The sequence below is a fragment of the Carassius carassius genome, chromosome 29 (genome assembly GCF_963082965.1).
Source record: "Carassius carassius chromosome 29, fCarCar2.1, whole genome shotgun sequence".
Lineage (NCBI taxonomy): Eukaryota > Metazoa > Chordata > Actinopteri > Cypriniformes > Cyprinidae > Carassius > Carassius carassius.
Window position 1 is genome coordinate 6,916,170 of NC_081783.1, and position 22,787 is coordinate 6,938,956.

General features: G+C 38.0%; 1 protein-coding gene across 18 annotated transcripts in view; it reads right to left on the reverse strand.

The window, feature by feature from the left end:
- map7d3 (MAP7 domain containing 3) overlaps positions 1–22,091 on the reverse strand; it is a 32,650-nt gene extending 10,559 nt beyond the window's left edge. For 4 of the 18 annotated variants that reach the window (XM_059515624.1, XM_059515622.1, XM_059515623.1 and 1 more), the window contains exons 1-10: positions 21,975–22,091; positions 9,431–9,532; positions 8,862–8,942; positions 8,355–8,518; positions 7,122–7,230; positions 6,439–6,534; positions 5,763–5,864; positions 5,145–5,240; positions 4,350–4,445; positions 1,760–1,885 (exon numbers count right to left, since the gene is read on the reverse strand). In XM_059515624.1, coding sequence (XP_059371607.1) covers positions 1,760–1,885; positions 4,350–4,445; positions 5,145–5,240; positions 5,763–5,864; positions 6,439–6,534; positions 7,122–7,230; positions 8,355–8,518; positions 8,862–8,942; positions 9,431–9,532; positions 21,975–22,062 — 1,060 coding nt within the window. In that variant the 5' untranslated portion in view covers positions 22,063–22,091. The remainder of the gene's footprint in view (positions 1–1,759; positions 1,886–4,349; positions 4,446–5,144; positions 5,241–5,762; positions 5,865–6,438; positions 6,535–7,121; positions 7,231–8,354; positions 8,519–8,861; positions 8,943–9,430; positions 9,533–21,974) is intronic. The other 14 variants (XM_059515628.1, XM_059515627.1, XM_059515626.1 and 11 more) reach the window with 7 other exon arrangements.
- Between the last annotated feature and the right edge of the window lie 696 nt (positions 22,092–22,787).

Below are 22,787 nucleotides of genomic sequence, written 5' to 3' on the forward strand. Positions count from 1 at the left end.
GGACAGACAGCATTCTGGGCAGACATTGGTCACCAATATGCTAAAGCACACCATCTTCACCAACCAAGCACCTTATGTTGTAGTTTCAGTAAGATCAACTATAGCATAAATTAAAGAACATTCACTCAAGTCACTCAGCTTATATCCACATCAGGGACATCAAACAGCATAAAATGTACTCCAAGACAAGTCTCAAACTGTCTTTTCACCATCTCTGACATTTATTTTCATTGCATTTTTTGGCAGTAGTACTGAACTTTCAAATTGGTTGGGAAGCAGTCCTTACTCTCCATTTATGCACAAATTAATAAATAATAAATATAAGAATATATCAAAACAAAACAAATCAGTGCCAACACAAAAAAACCCATCAAAATGAACTATTACAAGTAATTAACCCCCCATTTTACAGAAATAGTGGTTAAGGAATGATGTTTTAGTGGAAAATTAATGTTAATTCTCACCTTTTAAGCTGTTTTTTTTTTTAGTCAAGTATTTTCTTTGCTTCCAATCAAAGTTTGTAATGTGCGTCATCTTAAAGCTGACTGGTTTAGTTTATGGATTAGTACATAAAAAATCCCTATGCAGAAAAACAATTGGGAAAAACATCAGGGGTTTAAACCCCAGTATCTTTTAGTAGAGGTGAGGTAAAGTGAGGTGAGCAGTAAGAACTGACCTAAGGATTGGGTCTGCTATGACAGTGGGATTTCTGTGCTAATCTCAACACACTATAATTAACTCTGACTGTTATCATCATGGAAAGCCTATAAATTTAATTGATCCATAAGCTGATGATTCATAATTCTGTCTATTTTAAGAAACCAATAAGACAGTTCAGATACTATCAGAGTTAGTTATGCTGATAGCATAAGGTCAACATCAAACTGTGTCGAACAAGTTACATATCCAGTATTCACTTTAGTCTTTGCTGGGATAGTCTTTGATGGCTTTGGGAACTGAAGATAGTTTAGGGTGACGCTGCTGGTCTGGAGGGGCCGTGAGCTGCTCTGTGTGGATCAGCTGGGGATTGAAGTAACAACAGCAGGGCGCAGATTCACACCACTTATTCCCTCTCACGCACAGAAACGCTTGGCTAATCAGTTTACAAAGATCCCTCAGCAATAGCCCTTGAACACCTTGCAAACGTTGATGTGTGCATGTGTATTTTAGAGAATGAGAGCAGGGTAAAGACTAGTGATGCACTGAAATTAAAATTTTAAATGTAACTGTGTGTGATGCATTATTTGGAATGAAAAATTATTTGGGCGTATTTCTGCAAGTGACATGAGGCATCAAATGCTTGAACTGATATACATAATGCTATGAGGTATAGACAAATTACATTTTACACAGCCTTTTGAGGCTTTTTCATTCAAGGAAAAGGAGAAAGTATGCTAAAGTTTTGGTAATCTTGCATTCCATCTGTGCTTTTTTTTAAAGTGATCTATGTTCACATGTATGGAGGTATTTGTCCATGCCATCACAGGATTTCTCCATGTGAGTAACACAGCATATGTGCCTCATGAACTGTAAATGCAAGCTCATTTCTGTGCATCCCTAGAAAAGACTGCTAAGCTTGTAAATAAAAAAATGGCTAAATTTGCAAGTAAAACTTAATAAATGTGATTCAAACCACATTAAGGGATTCCACCATGCCCAATACAACACGCCAACCAAGCACCCCTTCAGAGCGCCTTTAATCTACAGACAAGTGGAAGGTTCCGGTACGAGCTGGTCCTCCCTTTCTCTCTAGTGTTACCTTGGGTGTCGCCTCCTTCGGCGGACAGGGCCGCAGCACTCTTGCTTCTAGCTAGCGAGGCCTGGGTGGGTGTGATCAGCCGACTGAGGATGCTGCTATCCACGGGGGCAGCCAACGAGCGGCGAGCTATGGACACGGTGTACCCATACAGACACCAAAAACAGAGCAGACAAAAGGGAAAGGAAAAGAGATAGGTTGAGGAATAACACAAAAGAAGAAAGAGAGGGGAATGACACCAATGTGATTTAAAATGCAAGAATTAACACAAAAACCAAGGAGAAAAGTGCTTTAAATGTAAACAGTAGATGTCAATTGAGACTCTTAATGCTGGTGAGACAAAAAGAATATTAGTGAGATAAGAGGAAGGTGATTGCGAGCAGGACCAGGACCAGGGCTGTGGAAGTGGAGGTGAAAACAAAAGGGAAACATAAAGCCAGGACTAAAGAGTAACTTGAAGAGCTTTTTGAGATCCATCAGACAAAAGACAAATGCTTGAAGTCAGGCATTTTTTATTTGAGGTATCGAATTTTTGTTAGTGATGAATTGAGAACAGATCATTTGATTCAGTCTGGTCTCTACTGCAGTTTTACAGAATCTAAAAAAAAGTTATGAAACTGAATTCATTTGATATTGCTCGTTCACTGCTAGACTGTAGCAGGACATGCTAACAGCACGCAAAAGGCTCTTGCTGTCATGAGATCTAGTTTGTTATCAGAGTTACAAATCAACAGTGGGGAAAAAATTAAAAACTTAATAGATCCCTTTCTTTTCCCCCTTGGCACTGTATTGATTAGGGATGGGTATCGTTAAGGTTTTAACGGTATTACTACTGTTACCGATACTGCTTAACGGTCCGGTACTTTAATGGTATTCTTATCGGTGCTTTGTGTTGTGTTACTTTGTGTTGTGTTAGGCAGTCGAAAACTTTGCATTTCTCTGTCTGCACATAATGCACTTTTGAAAGATGCTTTGACAGATTGCTTGTGTTTCCGCCCTTACATGCAAAAATGTTGTTGCACTTATGACAACCAGCGTTGTCTGCATCAACTCTAGTGAAGTATAAGCACACTTTGGAACGTTTTACTGTCTCCGCCATCGCCACTCTTTGTATTAAGCAGGAGTTTTCATACTGTAAGGGGCCGTTCACATATCGCGTCTAAAAAAGCGTGGAAAATGCTAGGCATGCCGCTTTCTGATTTTTTTTCCCCAAAGCCATCGGGCACTTGCGCTCCTGAGGAGTCTGCCGTTGCTAAGCAACCATGACCTGCTCTCTCCATGAAGACGCGGAAATTTCAGCAATGGATAAATGGATTTGCAGCACTAAAAACTGCTTGCAGTAGCTCTGCTACTAAATTAATTTAAAAATCCACATACAGCTATCAGCTTATCTCGCAGATCTCACAGAGCAAACGTCTTAATATCGCAAATTAGAAATGTTTGGTAAGATAAAATGTGCACGATAACATTATTAAGCAAATCTCTTTGCCATCATCACTCATTATTATTAAGCGGGAGTTTTCATACTGTTATGTATGTGCGTGCGCCGCGCTCTTTGTGGTGTGTGTGTGTGTGACTGACAGACAGCCTCCGCGACGCGCATGTGAGATCTCGCAGATCTCACAGACAAACGTCTTAATATGATCGCACATTAGAAATGTTTGGTGAGATAAAATGTGCACGATAACATTATTAAGCAAAAGTACATAGTACATAAATTTTTTTCCCTCCAATACCGAAAGCAAAACCGATACCGTCAGATCTTACTGATACTACGGTCTTTCATAATTTAGCCCCGGGGCCAGTTTAATACCGGGTTTCGGTACCCATCACTAGTATTGATGCAGTCCAAGTCTTGAAGAGGGAGTGAGGCTGTGATTATCTGACTAAGGGGTTTCAATAATAAGCAACTGCTCTAAGCATAGAGAAAGGAGCTGTCTATCTGTACAAATGTGCACTGTGATGGGGAAATCTTCAAGAGTGAACATATAAACCAGGAGTCTAAAGAGGTCCTGCAAACACAGCATTCCTACATATTTAACCATGGAACGACACACTTGCGAAAAACAGCCATGGAACCAAAGGCCTAACTCCTTGGTTAAAGTCATATGGGAAGAAAAACAACATAATGTTCACACAAACAAAAACACATTGTATTTACATACACAAAGAGCTCATTCCTGGTGAGTAGGTCATTTAGTGAGAACTCCCTGGGAGAACGAAAAAGCAACAAGGACATGTTAAGACGAATTGAAAGCTCAAGGCAGCAGCAAAATCCATCCAACGTGTGGACAAAGTAGCACAGACATTAGCGGATTGTTATGTTTCTGGTTGCACGATGATTTGATGCATGAGTGGAAGGACATGGCAAGCAAAGAACATAGGAAGAAAGACGCTGCGTGCCGTTTACAACCACAAACCAACACTGTAAACCCCATGCTCCTCCCAACATCCCTTATTACCCAAATATCATGTTCTGTTGGCTGTGGATTAAACAATAGCGGACCGACCATAGACGCAAGCACAGTTTGCGCTTATTTATTAGTAAACGGGGAACAGGCATGGCGAAATGTCCCTGTTGGGATTTAAGCACCTGATTCATCTGCTGTGGATTTCTCTGGTTTGGTGGTGGGGTGTGTTTTAGCCCCTACTCGAGAGAGGGAGGAGCTTCGCTTCTTCAGGATTGGGCCTACAGACAAAGTGGACAGGGAGGTGTTAAAATCATTCTAGAAGCAAGACCTTGTTTGTGTCTAAGCTTACACATGCCACTTGCAGTGAATGGGGAAATTGATATTTTGATGAGAACAATGCAGCTAGACTTTGCTTTATAATTGTGGTGGTATTTATAATAGTTTTTTTAGTTTAACTACAATGTGGAGGATTGCATTGGTAAATGTTTAAGAGGTGCATGCTGCCTTTGTAAGCTCCCTGCATGCACCCGTTTAAATGCTTATTTACATTAAAACTAGATTTTCAGAATGACAGAGTAAGCTGCTCAGCTAAAGTAGGCAAATAAAGGCTCAAACCCTTAATTAAATCTTAAAAATATATTTTTTTTATGAGACCTTGTGATTGTTTATCATTATTCTCAGAAATAAAGTTAAAGGGATAGTTTATCAAGAAACAAAAAAATCTGTCATCATTTTACTCACTGCTCCAAACCTATATGACTTCTTTGGAACACAAAATAAATTTAGAGAAATTGCTCTGATGTTAAGCTTGAAAGCTCCAGTCCGCAATTGAATGGGAAATAACAACTAATGCATTATTCAAAATAGTTACTTTTGCGTTTCATTCAAGTTGGGCACAACATGAGGGTGTGTAAATGGAGAAAGAATTTTAATTTAACCGATCCTTCAAAAGAGGAGCAGCACTGGTAGTTTGGCACCTGTCTTATCCAACTGAGGCTGCTTATGCACTTCTTTAGAGGCCTGAGGAACATTGCTAGGCAACCGGTTCAAAGACGAACTTCTCCGCTTTGCACCTGAGGGACAAAAAAGAGCTCAGCTCCTGAATCGAGAACATAGATTTCACTCAAGAGGGACTGGAGACAGACTTCAAAGAAAAAACCAAGAACACAAAAGTGATCGAAAAATCTACAACTTTTGTGGAACCACCCTAAACTGTGCCTGCAGAGAAGGAAATGAAGAGGAGATTCCAACACAAACAGTTTCTGGTGTGAAACTGTCTGAGTCATGGCTGGCTGCTCCTGTTAGAGGAAAAGGAAACTGTGGATAGAAACAGCATGTCTGCAAAAATCATAAGTTGCCAAGATGGCAAAAACATTAACGGCCCATTCAAAAAACACAATGCTGAATTTGCATTTAAATAACAGTGTAAATCATCAAGCAAACCACAGGGAGAGGCACCTGTGTGAGACATGACTTGTGATTGTTTTCTGGATCACATGACCAACAATAAAAAGTATTTGCTCATGCTCATGTTTCAAAAGAACTCATGCTGTATGGATAAGAAAAGAGCAGGAGAGGGCAGGGAAGGCACTTACTTTTATCGGGAGAATTAAGGAGGGTGGCTGAGGACGAGGAGAGACGCTTGCTGATGACTGAGTCAGCCGGTTTCAGGTTCGTAGTAGAGGAAGAGCGCTTGTCTAGGGGTGAGGGTAAATATGCACACAGAGACAGACAGGGAGTGGAGTTACAGGGGCTTGCACGTGCTAAGCTATTAATAATTACACTAATACAAGCTGGTTTATCTACATTTTAAAGATGTAACAACTGCACACCAAAAAGTTATCTAAACCTGAAATTGTGATAGCCTTATTTGTCTGTAACATTCTAATCATATTTTAGAAAATGTATTTAATAGTATTTATATATATAGATTTTATTAAGTAATTAAACTACAGCAAACTCAGTCTAAAACATCAAGCATAACACTGTTAGTAAACATTCAAAGAGTAATTAAATCTTGATAAATACAAAATAAATAAAAAAAATCAGTTAGGGCACAAAGCATCATGCATCCCCAGTAAGTGCTTCAAAGAACGCACTCTTTGTTACAATCCCTGGCAAGTGAAGAAATTGTATTATTCTAAACAACTTAGTGAGTGAACGAGAAACAGCCAGTACAGCCCCAGTCAGATTAGTGCACGTATGAGCGAAGAAGAGGAGTGGGCAGTTTGTGTCAAGTCACGCCATGGGCAGGCAAACTGTATAAACCACCTTGTGACGTCTGATTCCTGGGTGGCTTGGCGGCTGGAGAAGCAGGGGAGATTACTATAGCAATCGGGGTGGAGGTGGAGCCACTGTCACTCTGTCCTGTGGGAGGGGCAGGGATAGACAGGTCGCTATTGGAAACACTCTCTCCCACGAGAAGATGAGAGGTGGAAAAACGCAGCTGACAACAAGAGATTTCCATCCCTGTGGTGTTGCACAACCACCAACATGACTTGTTAAAGGTGAAGCGTGTCATTTATGGGATGTTTGGGAAATAGTTTCTGCTATCCCAGTTCAAAACACTGTGGCTCTACTAAAAAAAAATATATATATATTTATAATAATAATAATAATAATAATAATAATAATATTAGCTACCAAATGTTTAACTGGAGAGGGACTAACTGTTTTGCTGACCAATGGCATATGTGGGTTTCAGGAAATTATGTGATAACAATCATATACGAGTCTAGTGGTGCACAAATTACACACTTCACCTTTAACAAAAAAAAAAATCACAGTAATCAGGATTGTCAAAAGATATTTTGATTGTCACTGATTTATAAGTCGTAACACACTTGGGCAGGCTGTAGGACAGTCAATGAAAGAAGGCTGTTCAAGTTTTATAAAGAAAAGCTATTATTATCCAGTGTTTCTGATGTTTTGGCATTTAAGAAAAGTACTCATACCATTTTTGTTGTCAGAGTCTGAAAGTCCACTCCAGGACCATCTCTTCTGTCTCTGATCTACTCGCTGGCTGCGCTCCAGGGTACGTCTCATCACAGCCTCATAGTGCTCCTACACACACACACACACACACACTTTGTTAGACAAATAGAGCCATGATACATCCTGTGAGCTGTGCTGCAGTGGACTATGGAAAAGGTGTGGGTGTCAATACTGAAACAAAGTCCATGATTCCAGACTATTTTGCATGTTAGGTACTGAACAGAAAAATCATGACTCCTGCTGTAGGAATGTAAGACTAAAAAAATCACCAATTCCATTTCATCCATTTTCTCATAAAAGGGTGTTAATGAAGAACCTCTTTAATAAGCAGGATGTAAATTAATTACAAAGTCCATCTCTACAAAAGTCAGTGAAGAGGCCAGTGAGACCAGCTGACTGTATGGACATGCCAAAACACACATTTCCAGAAATAGACTGGGTGGTGGGCTGTCAAAACAACTAGTTAAGCTCAAGGAAGTCCTGAATAATTAGGTTGGTTCAGGCTCAGACTAGGCATTTTGCATGGCTTCAAAATATTATATTCTGTGTGTAAAGGATTATACAGCCTTTATTTAGTAAAAGTCTCAAAAGGGCATTTTAACATTAAAAAGAAAATGTAATATTGCCGCAGGAGGTTAATGTACACATTCAAAAGTTTTTGTGAAGCTTGTGAAAGAAGTCTCTTATGCTGACAAAGGATGCATTCATTTAATCAAACATTCAGTAAAATAGTACAATTATTAAATACTACAGCAATTTAAAATAACTATTCAATTTAAAATTTAGATTTTTAAATGCAACTTCTTCCTGTGATGCAAAGCTGAATTTTCATTACTACTTACACTAGTCTTTAGTGTCACACAATCTTTCAGAAATCATTCTAATATGCTGATCTGCTGCTCAAGAAATGAGTCTCATTATTTTATTAATGTTGAAAACAGCTGTGCTGCTTGATATTTTCGTGAAAACCATGATATGTTTTTTACAGGATTCTTTGATGACTATAAAGTAAAAAAGAACAGAATTTACTACAACAGAAATCTTGTATAACAATGCATAACAGTCTCTTTCGACCAATTTAATGAATTCTCGCTGAATAAAACAAAATATCTTACTCATCATAACCTTTTGAATGGTTGTTTGCTTCTCTGTGTGTTGGGTGGCAGTGTTTTACAATGAGTAAAAAAGTTTACCTTTTCCTCTTCTAATTTCTGTTTCCTTTTCTCTTCCACTGCAGCTCTCCTCTGTTCTTCTTTCCTGCGCTGCTCTTCCAGCTTCTTCTGCCTCTCCTCCATCTGTCTCTCCACCTGCAGCCGGGCCTTGCGCTCTCGCTCCAGGAGCTGAGTCTCACGGGCCGCTGAACAGGCCAAACAGGGTGTGTTAGCAGGTGTGATCGAATGATTTGTTGTAACGTGAGAGAATTAATTATGTCCAAATCTGTGCAGGGGTTGGCGAACTTTTTGACACAAAGGGTCGTTTTTTTAATCACTTTGCATCACATCGCCACTCAAAATTAATTCAGTATATATATAATGGTTTTCAATGGATTGTAAACAATGTTATTGTTCTCTTTGAGTTATGTGTTATTTCTCTTTCTCGCTTATTACCCATGTGCCAATGATTACCCTTCTACAAGTCAATGGTCACATGCGCATCTAAAGTTGCCAACACCTGTTTTGTGAAATTATTTGCTTTGTCACCATGTCGCTTTTCCTGCTCTTCTCTCCTCTCTTTGGCCACTCGAAGTTTGTCATCTATCCTCAGGGCTGCCCCATCAATGACTGAGGACACATAACAGAACACAAAATCACTAACTAGTGTATCAGGTGAAATCTGAACACTTCCTGGGCCTTCAAAAGGCTTTCGGCAGATTGCACTAGTATCCGTGGGCAGATAATCCTTTTGCATGGTCTTACATAAGGCTCAGGTTACAGAGCTCAACACACCTGATACAGTATTGACACTGAGTCATGGGCGTGTGCGAGGACATGCTACAGGAAGTGCTGCAATGGCCCTAATGAGTGTAGAGGCGGTCATGTGACAGCGTGTTACTCAATTAACCAAAACAAGACTGGGGGAAAAAAAAAACAATAATAAATAATAATAAAATGGAAAAAGGATTTATTTAGTGCAAACCTGTTGTTGTTTTTTTAAAGAAAAATCAATAAAAAAAATATCTTAATAAATACAAATACATACATTTTTATTTACATTCAGAATTATCCCTGCAGTGACAGACAGACTGAGACCTGAGACCAGTGTTTGTTACCTGGCTTGGTCTGGCTCTTCATTGTGCTGGCTGGAGCTGGTGGTGTCGGGCTGTTTCCTGCCTGGATGCGCCGTTCCTCTGCCTGCGCCTGCGCAGCTGCAGCTGAAAATGAAACAAGACAAAATACACATAAAAACAGGTATCACTACTGCTTAAACAGAAGAGAAAAAAAAGAGGAAAGAGGAAACAAGCAAGATCTAGGGCATTAGGACTTAATCTTAAAGGTGACATATGATGAAAATCTGATTTTCCAGGTTTTAAGTGCTATAATCAGGTCCCCAGTGCATCTACCAGCCAAGGAAACGTGAAAAAGATTAAAGGGATAGTTCACCCAAAGATGAAAATTTGTCCAAGATTTACTCACCCTCAGGGCATCCTAGGCGTGTCTGACATTCCTGTTTCAGACGAACACATTCGGAGTTAAATTAGACATTATCCTGTCTGTTCCAATCTGTATAATTGCAGTGAATGGTGCCCATGTTTCTGAATCTGAAAAAAAAAAGTATCCTTCCATTGTAAAACTACTCCATACGGATCCTGGGTGTTACTAAAGGCCTTCTAAATGAAACAATGCGTTAGTGTTTAAGAAAAATGTAGTTTCTTAAAACTTTATAAACCGTAATGTGCAGCTTCTGGTCACTCAAGCAGGCGTGTTCACAAAAAGGCAGTCGAGCTTATGACATAGGTGCAACGAAAGGCGCAACTTAAAATCCAGGGAGAGAGTGACGAACGCGGATGCACAGAGGAGAAAGAAAAACAAAACACCAGTCACAAACTTATTTAAACATCCCGGGTACTGACACAAACGCACCATTTGAATCAAAACAGATACAATTTACTTGTTCACATGGTTTCCCTGTGCTGTACACAAAACTTGGTTCTAGCGAGATTACATGCTTCTCCCCGGATCTTACGTTGCGCCTTTCGTTATGCTTACATAATACACTCGACAGCCTTTTTGTGAACGTGCCTGCTTGAGATCGGAAGCCGGATATTACAGTTTAAAAGGTTTTAAGTTTTACATTTTACTTCAGAAGACCTTTACTAACACCTCGGAGCCGTGTGGTGTGGAGTAGTTTTACGACGGATGGATACTTTTTATTTCAGATTCAGAAAAATGGGCACCATTCACTGCAATTATACAGATTGGAACAGACAGGACAATGTCTAATATAACTCCGAATGTGCTCGACCGAAGGAGGAATGTCAGACACGCCTAGCATGCCTAGGGCGAGTAAATCTTTGGCTAATTTTCATTTTTGGGTGAATTATTCCTTTAACCCAGTAACTTTGTTTTGGTAAGCCTTTTTCTGCAAGCGTCTGAAAAGTGTGTCTTATTTCGCTCCTCTAGTGACACTGCAAAGTGATCTTATTATAATATTAAAGCCCTTTAATCTGTAAGTTTCCGCCCACAGAACCATCATTTTGATTTTGCAAGCGACTATGGTGTACCAGTTCTAACTCCACTGTGAAAGTTTGAGCAAAACATGTTGTTCTGTCGTTGGCTGCACAAACGAGCACAGAACACTGTTTAAAGTCCCAGCCTCAGAGGAGACAAGCAGTGGATTTATTGATGCATTTACTGTATATTGCTGCTGCCACACAGCTCTAAAATAAACATGCAATTTATTTCTCAGCTGTTTACCTTCACAAACATAACCGACTGTTTTTGTAACTCCTGTGTTTTTGACGTAAACTTCTGCAAACTTAGTTTAGTACTCACATGCTGTGAGCCGCTTTCTGTGCGCATGCTTCGGGTGTGTGTTCTCACAAAACCTTATATCAGAAGTTTAAAGTGTTAGTTCATCCAAATATGAAAATTCTGTCATCAATTAGTCACCGTCATCGTTTCAAACCCATTAAGACCTTCGTTCAACTTCAGTGCATGATTTTTTTTTTCAATGGAACCCTGCAACTGAAATATTCCCAAGTCCAGAAAAGTGGACAGGGAGCAGCAGCTCATTTGCATTTTAAGGGACTGTTACAAAAACAGCCTGCTTCTGCTTCAACTCAAAATAGGGATTTTCTAAATGATATAATAAATGATCTGGGGGGTATTTTGAGCTGAAATTTCACAGAAACATTCTGGGGACACCTGAGACTTATATTACATATTTTAAAAATAGGCATAATATGTCTCCTTTAAAGAGACTTACACCTTTCAAATGCTCTTCAGAAGTCTTGTTGCAGGCAGGAGAGGAGGAAGGAAGGATATAGAAAAAAAATGACAAAGTCTGCGTGCCTTTGTAACATTGCTCTTCCTCCAAACAGCGTGTCAGAGAGAGAGAGGGGAAAAAGAAGGTGTTTGTTGTTCTGGCGATGAAGGAGCATGTGATGTCTGCATGGTAAAAATCAAGATGCTGCTGATAGACCGTCAGCTAAAGAGAGGGCACCACATGGCACATCTTACTGGCTGAGAAAAAGCCTGTTCTAACTTCTGCTCAAGCCGACTGATTTATGCTCATTAGTAATGTGTTTTGATTTGTTGGTGATCATGTGGTCCACTGTGAGACTGAGAGACTTTGAATAAGACATTAGGCTTTCTGAAGGGATGTTTGTGCCGAGAGGCTGGCATGTGCTGCAGTGTGAGTATCTATAAAAGCCACAGCAGAAAAGCATGATGAAAACGAGCTCCACCGGAAGTCTGACAACAATAAAACAGAGGGGGTTATCAGCTGACTAAGTGAGCAGTATAGAGGGTACAAAAACACTTCATTTAATCAGCAGAGTAAAATTGAGAAATGTTAAAGACAAACATTAATGTACATGTTAGTTAATCAGAAAATATTTGATAATTTTGAGATTATTTGCATGATGTTAATGAGACTGACACCAATAATCATGTTTGCGGAAGCTTTCCCTTTCGTCAGTTCCAAAATATACTAACCACCTTGTCAACATATAAAGTTGATTTTAATACAAATTTTCAATTGATTTTTAACTAAATATTATTATTGTTATTATAATCTGCTGTTAAATTGTATTATGTATGCTGCCTTCGTATAACAAACTGCAGAAACGGTGGTAACCCTGCTGAGAAATTAGAAAAATTACTTTAAAATGTTTCTGATCACACTTTTTTATTTTTTTATCATGAGACAAGCTTCTTTCTTAAAGGGATACTCCATCCCAAAATGAATAGTCATTATTCACTTAACCCCAAGTCGTACATTCCGTAAAAGCTTTGTTTGTCTCCGGAACACAATTTAAGATATTTTGGATGGAAACAGGGAGGCTTGAGACTGTAGAAGAGTAACCCTTTAAAGAACAGGACTAAATAAGTTGACTTCAGTCATAGGGCTGCTCGATTATGACAAAAATCATAATCATGATTATTTTCAGTCAATATTGTAATCACGAATATTTAACACGATTATGAGGGGGGGCCATATGACCAAAACTTTAAATGAGTGATTTATTTAAAGAAAGTGATGAATATCAAATATGTATTTTCTGTAAATAAGGCTGCTATGACATCTACATTGTAGAGACCAGCGGAATTTCAAACAAACAAAAAAAAAGTTCACAAAATTATTGAAAATAATTAAACTGTCAGTAATAAAAAGCAAAGGATGAATACAATAAAATAAAAAGATACAAATGAAGCAAACTGTGCTTTAATGTTTATTTTATGCAAGTCTCAAGCAGTTTACAGGCTACTACAGAAATTAATAATCAATTGTAAAATAAAACAGCAGTCTTCACTCTAAGAATTAAACTTTTTTTGCACAGGAAATTGGGCTTTTATGGAGGAACGAAAGCACAACGCTGCAAAAAGGGGGTGGAATGGGGTGCAATAATCGTTTTCTCAATTATTGTATTTTTATGATTGTTGGAGGCCAAAATCTAAATCGAACCATTTTTCAATTAATTGCACAGCCCTATTCAGTCATTTTAGTCAACTGAAAGAGGTATTCTTGGAATTCAATTTTTCAGCAACTGTCTTTAATTTCATCACAATCATTTCAATTTCAACGAGTAAACTATGATTTCTTTTGTTGTTGTGATGTAGCATAAAAATCTGTCCATAAAATCTCTTTTGTGGCATAAGATGAATGCTATGTATATGCAAGTAAGAGCCATCCTCTCATATTCATGCCTAAGATGATGTGCTTTCTACAGACGTCTCAAAAAAAGAGGACGTATTATGACTATACCACATCCTCATATGCATATAAAAGAGCACAAAACCTGTGGCAGGTCAAGCTCTGCCTAATGAGCACTGCAGACTGCAGAATTATGAATGTTCAGTAGAGAGAGATGGAGGAGGATGTTATGTCTGAGGCTTCTAAATAAAGGCCAGCAATTCACCTCTCGACAACGGAGATAAAAAACTAAAACAGCATGAAACGAGTGAGATTACAAAAACATGTTTCAACACTTCAACATAAAAATGCAAGAACCTGCCTGAGATTGGTTGAGTCCTTCTCTGTGGTGAAATTGCATAGCAACTGTTGGTGTGTGACACTCGTGACGGTGCAATCATCAGAGGGAGGACATAACCTGCATCTATCTGCTGTATTACTACAATACAACAGTCAGAACACTTCAATCAATCTGTTACAGGCAATGAAGGAAAAGGACTCATGTTCGGAGATCAACTGGAATTGATTTATGACATGTCCGATAACTGATATGCAACATCAATAAATGTTTTATTAATAAAAATAACGGTACAAATATCATGAAATAACTGTCTGGCAGACAGATTAGTTCACTAGTTCTTTAATGTTTACTTTAGCTATAATTTTTAAATGCGTTAACAATACTATCATTAAAATCATCTTAATAATTGCTGTCATGATTGCTATTATATTAATACTATAACAGAATTGATTAGTTGTTCAGACAGCCCCACCAAGCAGCCAATTTTAAATACATGCCTACATTAAAATAACTTAAGCTTCTCTACAGAAGCTATTGACAGATGCAAAACAGCATTGAATAGAGGGTGCTGGGTAATTCCATCTGAAGTGAGTGTACCATATATTCACCTGCATAAAATTCTTCATTAAAGCATATGCTTACATTTAAAGAAAGTTGCTGTAAAAATAATTTAGATTTGTTCTTTTTTCATCTCATCTGAAGCTCAGGGTGACCTATGAGGAGGAGAGATGTGTCTGAAGAGCACTCAGGCCATAGTCCGTCAGACTCATTGAATATGCAAACACCATCTGAGTCATACTCTGAATCTCACAGTGTGGGCTCTGCGACACGCGGCATGCAAATGAACACCAGCCCAACAATGGATAAAAACAATGGAGACGTTGTCTAGAGCTTGCACATACATTTATGATGTAAAGACAATGAAGCCAAGCCCAAGCTGACCTTATATTGTTTCTCAGTGCAACTACAATTAGTCTACATGTTCTTTACGGGCCACTAAACAATAATGTTTCAGTGACATGAACATCTGTGGAATTGCAAGCGGCAACTAAGACTTTATGAGTACCTTACAGGGATAATGAGACCGGCATCAATGAGCACAAAGCAAACAGTTCATCCTCTTGGACCACCAATTGCTTTAACGGCTGATTAGGGCTGTGTATCGGCAATAATCTGGCAATACGATACATATCATGATACAGGGGTTGTGATACGATATGTTGCGATACATTGCAATACTGTAAGTAAGGCGATATATTGGGGTATTTCTTATTTTAGGAATAGGATGTATGTTAGGACACCTGACATTAAGAACACACCACCATATGCAAACCTTAGCAGAAAATAAATAAATTAAAATTGTTTAACCAGAACACACTAGGATCTGCATTTGCAATAATCCCTGTAACATTCAACTTTATTGAACCACTTTTTGTGCAGTACGAGTCAATGGGAAAAAAATTCAAGTGCTTGCAGGATTTTTTAGTTAATGTATATGTATACATTTATTTTATAAAAAGACCATATATATTTTTAGACCCAGCTTTAAAGGTTCACAAACTCATCTATATCCTGGATGTCCTGAGTGTTCATTTCCAGCAAATTTTTTGTTGTTGGTGAACTATTTATTTAATCTATACCAGAAGGAAACGATGCATTGTGTCACAATGCTTTGATGTGATTAAAATACTCCAGATTACTGGCTGTCAAAACACAGTTATCTTATCATTGGCTATCAGATCCTTCACTATTTCCTTAAGTCACGGCAAAAGAAAAAATCAAAAGGCAATCCGCCCTGTTCCCAATATTTAAACAACTGTAACTGCTGATCATTGAGCTTTAAATTGTATATTGAATAAAAACACACACTTAAAAACAGACTAGGGTTGCATCATCCCTTCTGACAGCAGCTGCCCAGTTCAAACTGTCAGATGACAAGTTAGGCTTTTCAACAAACCCTCATTCACTCAGTCTGACAGAACACAAAGAGCGGTTATACAAATAGCAACACTACGTTCTCTATGTCCTGCCATGCACATCCAAGGAGAGCCAGCCGTCAGGGAGAGTCAGCACTCAGTGGGTCAGTGGGGTCCTGTTACCACTCACTATTTGCCTCACTCTCTTTCTCTTTTTGCTGCAGTAGCAGCCCGTAATTGGGACAACAGGAAGTCTCTAGGGCAGATGCCTGGGGAGGAACGTGCCTGCATTTTCCAATTATTCAGGCCTCAACAGAACGCACAGCTGTGGTTTTACATACACTCACATACTTACACATAGCAAAAATATAGGTACCAATATGGCACTGGTACCCATGTAACCGATATGAACCGAATCAGAATGCAGATTTTGTGCCTCATTTCGGTGCCTCTTAAATGCTTGAGCAATCGATTGAAATATAAGATAACAAGACAAACTTAATCCAGAAGAAACTTGAAGAAACCTTCCTGCAAAGCTACCTGAAAAACAATGTACCTGGACAAAAGCTGTTTTAAATGCAAAGGTTGGTTATGCTAAATATTGATTTGATTTAGTTAATAGAAGTTAATTGATAAATAAAATCTATTTATGACAATATTTTCATCTTTACAGCATATTAACTAGGGGTGTAACGGTTCACAAAATTCACGGTTAGGTTCGATACAATACACTGGTTTCACGGTTCGGTTTGGTACGTTTTAAATACAGCAAAAAGAAAAAATTGGCAGATAAATTTCCTTGATTTTTAAAAAATGTTTTATTTATTAAAACTAACAAAGTATGTTTTTTTTTTTTACATTGAACAATGATGGAGCTATTCTTTACCCATCTTCTATGGTGTTTTCTTAGCAGCATACTTTATAAAACAAAAACAGCTCCTTATAAAAAAAAATGAAAATGTTATATTAGTTATGAACAAATACAAAGATGTAACTTTTTATATGGAACTCTTATAACTCTTTATATTGAGTGTGTTTTTACTCAATTGGTTCTCTATAGGGCTTATGTTTTTTGGAACAAAGCAGGAATTACAATCTGTCTGAAATGGGCTCGTGAAGAAATATTGTAACGGGGCTCAATTACATTAAGCATGTTCTTAAAACCTAGGCGCTCGCTCACTCAGTACGCGCTGAAGGCTCGTTGCAAAATGGCTAGGGCCTAAAAAAAAAAATTTGTTTGGTTCCGGTTTCCGACCGACCCTGTCAATTTATGTGCGACCCAAATTTATTTTATGAGACTGGGGAAGAACGGTCTTTCACACATCGTTAATTAAATTACAGTTTCCTTTAAATGCTGTTTTACACTTAAGTAATCCGTTAAAAACCATTAAGTATTGCATCAAAACCCTTTAACTGTCAATTCCTAAAGTGAGCTATAACTTAAGGTTTGGAAATCGTAACATTAAGAGAAACACGGGGGGAGGGGGGAGTCAACAATATATCGCGGAACAGAGAGGGCACTGACAACATGCTGACAGACAGGACATTAACATTACCAGCTTACTTTTAATATGAAACAAAGTCTCATTTGGTTATTTCACCTTTCAAATGTGGTCATTTTTTAAAGAAATGTAAACAATAAATACCGTTTTGTGGCTCTTGAATGTGTCGAACAGATCGCTGTAAGTTAGATCATCAGTTAAAACTAACTGATCGTCTCTTGCTTCTAGTTAATTTATAGCATCAAAATCAAATAAACTACATAAATGAACATAACAAAGAATGTTGTTTGACTACAAAAAGATGTCTGTACACTCCGTTTTTCAAGTTCAAATCCTCCATGTTAATCTACTATGAGATCGCCTGTCAAACTCCCGCGAAGGCTTTTTGTGTGTGTGTGTGCGTTTTGCGTGTCTATGGCAACAACAGACTTTAAACGGGAATACAGAATCACTGTCGTAAAAGTACCGGTACACACATTTAAAATCAGCGCTCGTGTGTGTGTGTGTGTGTGTGTGTGTGTAAAACTGCCACTGGAGGAGAAAAAAAAATAAAAAATAAAAAAATCCCTACCGACCAATGACCTCAACTGACAACCAACCGGAACCAAACTTTTTTTTTTTTTTTTTAGGCCTAATGCGTATAACAGACCAGAAATAGAAGATCCTCCAATAACCAACAGGTCTGGTGTTTGGGTGCACTTTGGATTCCCTGTAAGCTATAATGGTGATGATAGAATGAATGGTAAATAGTAAGGTCTCATATACGCGGCTATAACGTAAATGTAGCCTACCAATCGCCATGGTGATGTCTTTTGCACTGTTTGAATCCGTTGGAAATGTCTGTCTAAATGCTGCGGGGATAGTTTGTTAAGTGTATGTTTCTCCTTTTTTCCGTCTTTTCCCAGATACTGACACACTAAGGTGATGTCGGCTTAAATGAGTTGACATGTTTCAAGTATTCCCGCTGGTGTTTTTTTTATTTTTTTTTATTCCCGCTGGTGTAGGCCTACCCTAGATGCGACATATCGTTGTTTTTTTTATCTACCACTCTCTTGCCATCACCATTATAGCTTACAGGGAATCCAAAGTGCACCCAAACACCAGACCTGTTGGTTATTGGAGGATCTTCTATTTCTGGTCTGTTAAACGCATTGGCCATTTTGCAACGAGCCTTCAGCGTGTATTACTGAGTGAGCGAGCACCTGACTGAGTAGCCTAACATAAACATATAAGTTGGTGTTTTTTTCTTCTTCGGGGGTGTCAGGGGCGTTGCCGGTTACGTCGTTTGGGTTATTGGGCTACCTTGTTGAACGCATATCATTATATTTCACAATTTTTTGTAATTTTCCAAATATAATTATTTAGTCCAACGAACCGCTCGGTCCATAATGCGTACCGCGCACTGAACCGAAAGCCTCGTACCGAACGGTTCAATACGAATACACGTATCGTTTCACCCCTAATATTAACACAAGTGCCTAAAACTTCTCACGGTACTGTAGCTTTGGAGGCAGACTTCTTAAAATGTCTTGAAGACGTTGCTACAGTTCTTCTGGATTTAGCTCATCTCAGTTTCATGTTTCTTCATGTAATCACAGACAGATTCGATGATGGTGAGATCAGATCTCCATGTGGAGCACTGGCTGTTGTCAGACTGCTTGTGCATTAAAAAATCTCACTAGATTATTATTAAAATGAATGGAAAAATAAATGTTTGGAAATGTAAACTGATATTTCATACTGACATACTGCAGCAAAATATATAAATAACTGTCTTAAAACCCTTTTTGGGGTGAAAATACTAATGTGCATAAAGACCCCGTTCACACCAAGCACGATAACTATAAAGATAATGATAAAGATATAGTTCTAAAAATCGTTCTTAATATTAAAGAAACATATCAATGTTCAATCCTGCTGTAATGAGCTTGAGAATTTAAAGCAGCAGACGTGCGTCCGCTTAGAATACACAGACAATATAGTTCGCTGGTGTGGACGCTAATATCGTTATCTTTATAGCTATCTTTATAGTTATCGTTCTTGGTGTGAACGGGCCTTAAGACTTTTGCACAGTACTGTACTTTACAAATTACATTGTTGCTACTTTATGAAGAATGACCATACAGTCATTCACAGAACTGTTTAAAAACAGGGACAGATAGCACTCATTTTAACTAAATATCAGAGTGATTGACAGAGATACAGCAGAAACATTATTATGACCCAGATTGTGAAATACATTTATTAGCCTTAGAGTAAGGGAAGCTTGGAAAATGAGAGCATCCAAAGTGCGTGTGAATGCTATCGATTTATTTTAAATATTGTTAATTCTTTAATGTTATCCATACATTTTTGTGGCTTCCTTTTTTTTTTTTTTTTTTTTTTTAAGTATCGGTTCAGGCACCGGTACCATTTTAAAAGTATCGATATGGCACCGGTATCGTAAAAAACCCAATCAATACCCAACCCTACTAGTTTGCGAGTTGCATGAACAACTAATTGCTCTTAAGGAAATCATATACAATAGGTTGGTTCAAGGTTTGACTGACATTTATCAAACATTTATTTATAAGCACAAAATGCATTGAAACTTTTAAAAGAACTAGTCCCGTGAATCACAAGTCATGATAAAAGGGCTCAATGACTTGTAGAACAAGCTAAAATGGCACGGTTGCATCAGCAAAAGCATACATTTTTAAGGTCGCATTAAAATTTTTAGCACCATATATTGGACATCTAATTTCCGAACTGCTGCAATGCAAAACAATAACCAACCAATTCACATTAATCTATTTTGGGTCAAACTGAATGCACCACCACTCACTAGATATTTCAATGCGCAAGAATCGTCGTAAATATCATTTTGGTGAAATATAACAGGCTTATCCAATGATCCTGCGTTGCATATTTGACTGCTGAAACACTTAAATGTACTTACTACAAAATTAAAATAAAAGCTCTGCAGGTAAATGTTCATCACCTGTAGGACTGAAAAACTAATATAAGCCATTTTGCTTCATAAATTTGTTTAATACACTGGTGTTTCTAAAAGCTATTGCCTTTAAAATGAACCACTCAGTGAGGAGAGGCACTGACTATAAAACAAGGAGACAATTCTGAAAGCCAAGTCTGATGAATACGCCTGATAAACAAAGGTGCTACCCATTTAATATTGACTTACAACCAGCCTGGTGGATTACAATAACATCACATATCACATGACTCTAACTTGCCATGTTATTTTTCATGCACTTTAATAATAGCTTTAGAAGTGCAAAGGAATGAATTCCTTACCAAAAAAAAAACGGAATAGACCTACAAGGCCTAATGATATTTGAGCATGCATTCATTCTTGCAAGCATAACAAAATATGTGCAGTTTCTGACCACCGGACTCCACCCTATATTATGTTTGCAGCCAGGCCAGGGTTAACACCGGCAGGATGCAGATCTTGATGTGAACCAACTTTGAGGTTTCTAACCACACTGTGACCCGTTTCTAGCAATTTAATGAATTGAATTTAAGCTCTACAAAAACAAACCTTCCACAAGAGTAGCTAAAATGACATACAAAAAGCATTAGTTTTTCAGGGCTGTTATGTTTCTTACACAACTCCTTAAGATTAACCACAGGCTACAGTGAAAGCTAAAGGTACAAGTTTATTAATGACATGGGCTTAACCCAATGCATCAAAAGTGCAACTCATTCCTCATTAGCAAGGCAGAAGAGGATGCAAAGCAAGCAACCCATGCATGTTTTCCTTACAGGGAGGAACTACAGAGATTGATGGTTTGCTGCACACAGCAACTGCAATGATGCTAATACTTAGTGAGAAAAAGACTATTTATATTCTTCTTAAAAGATAAGACGGTAAACAATCAAATAATGGGTCCATTTCCAACTGTAATGAGAGTCAGATGTGCAATTACTGACCAAGATGGCCAACAAGACAGAAGCTCACCTCACACACTCAGCATAAGATATAAAGAAAAAAATGCTGCTAAACATCCACAGATCAGTAAACAGTACTTTAGTGATGCCTGTGTGTAGTTTATTGTGCAGCTAAACTATACACTTTGATGGTTATAAGGCTCAAATCAATACAAAACTCTCACCAAACATGAAGTTCTCCGACTGGTTCTATAATTTAAGTTACAAGTGAACTATTTCGACATCAATTTCAGTCTCTTTTTGCCATGTTACTGTAGATAGGAAGTGTATGTAGAAACCAACTTATGAGACTGCAAAGGGTTTATAGATATGTTAAAACATTAAGTAAATATTTAATAAAATAAGGAAACAAGTTTAAAACAATGAACACAAGGATATTACTTAGGCTCTGTACAGATAAGAGCGCCATACAAAGATGAGATGATGTGTCCCTGTCAAACCAGACATCACTTATCAAACCTTCACACAGACCCAGCGAACACAACACTAAAAAGCCTTCAGTCTTTGTAAATTCATTTAATCTGAACATTAAACTGTACAAGAACATAGAAGTAAACAAACATAAAATTGTTGTCTGGTGCTACTGTAAGTTTAGCAGTTAGCTGGCCGTTATCCGTCCATCTAAGCCCGCTAACTCTCCCCCTCAAAACTCCTCAATTAAAGTAACGGATTTAAGCCCTCAGACATCCAAACAACCTCCAACAAAGCCACAGTACTATAGATTTGTCATATGACTTGTTTACGCAACGAGAACTTGTCAAAACAGGTTGTAAATCAGTGAGTTCTTACCAATCTGCACCCGCAACTCTTTCAGAGACGTTGCACCCTCCGCCATTTTTGCCGAAGTTTTTTTTCCTGTAGTTTGGCGCTGACACATTAGAGGCACGCGGGGACAAGTAGGGACTGCAGACGGCGACAGCGACATCTAGCGTTTGACAGCACGCACTGCAGGACACTGCAAGAGTTGCTCGGTTCGTGACCGCAAGAGGGTGCTATGGGGTCTGTGGAAAATTTGAGAAAAAATTTAAACGATGTAATGTGAACCTGGACCACAAAACCAGTGATAAGGGTCAATTTTTTTTTTATAAATGTATTGATACATCTATAAATAAACTTTCCATTGGTGTATGGTTTGTTAGGATACGACAATATTTGACTGAGATACAACTATTTGAAAATCTGGAATCTGAGGGTGCAAAAAATTAAAAATAAAATTTAAATATTGAGAAAATCACATTGAAAGTGGTCCAAATGAAGTTCTTAGCAATGCACATTGCTAAAAAAAATCAAGTTTTGATATATTTATAGTAGGAAATTAAACAAAGTAAGAAGTATCTTTGTGGAACATGATCTTTACATTTGGCATAAAATAAAAAACGATCATTTTGATCCAGACAATGTATTGTTGGCTATTGCTACTACAAATATACCTGTGCTTCTTATGACATGGTTTTGCGGTCCAGGGACACAAAAGATAAAGATAACACATGCTATTTTAATAAAAATTAGCTTTGACTTAAGTACAATGACAATATAACATCCATTGAATTGATTTTGGAAATAGCATGTTGTCTTCTTATTAAAATCACAATTAACATTTTC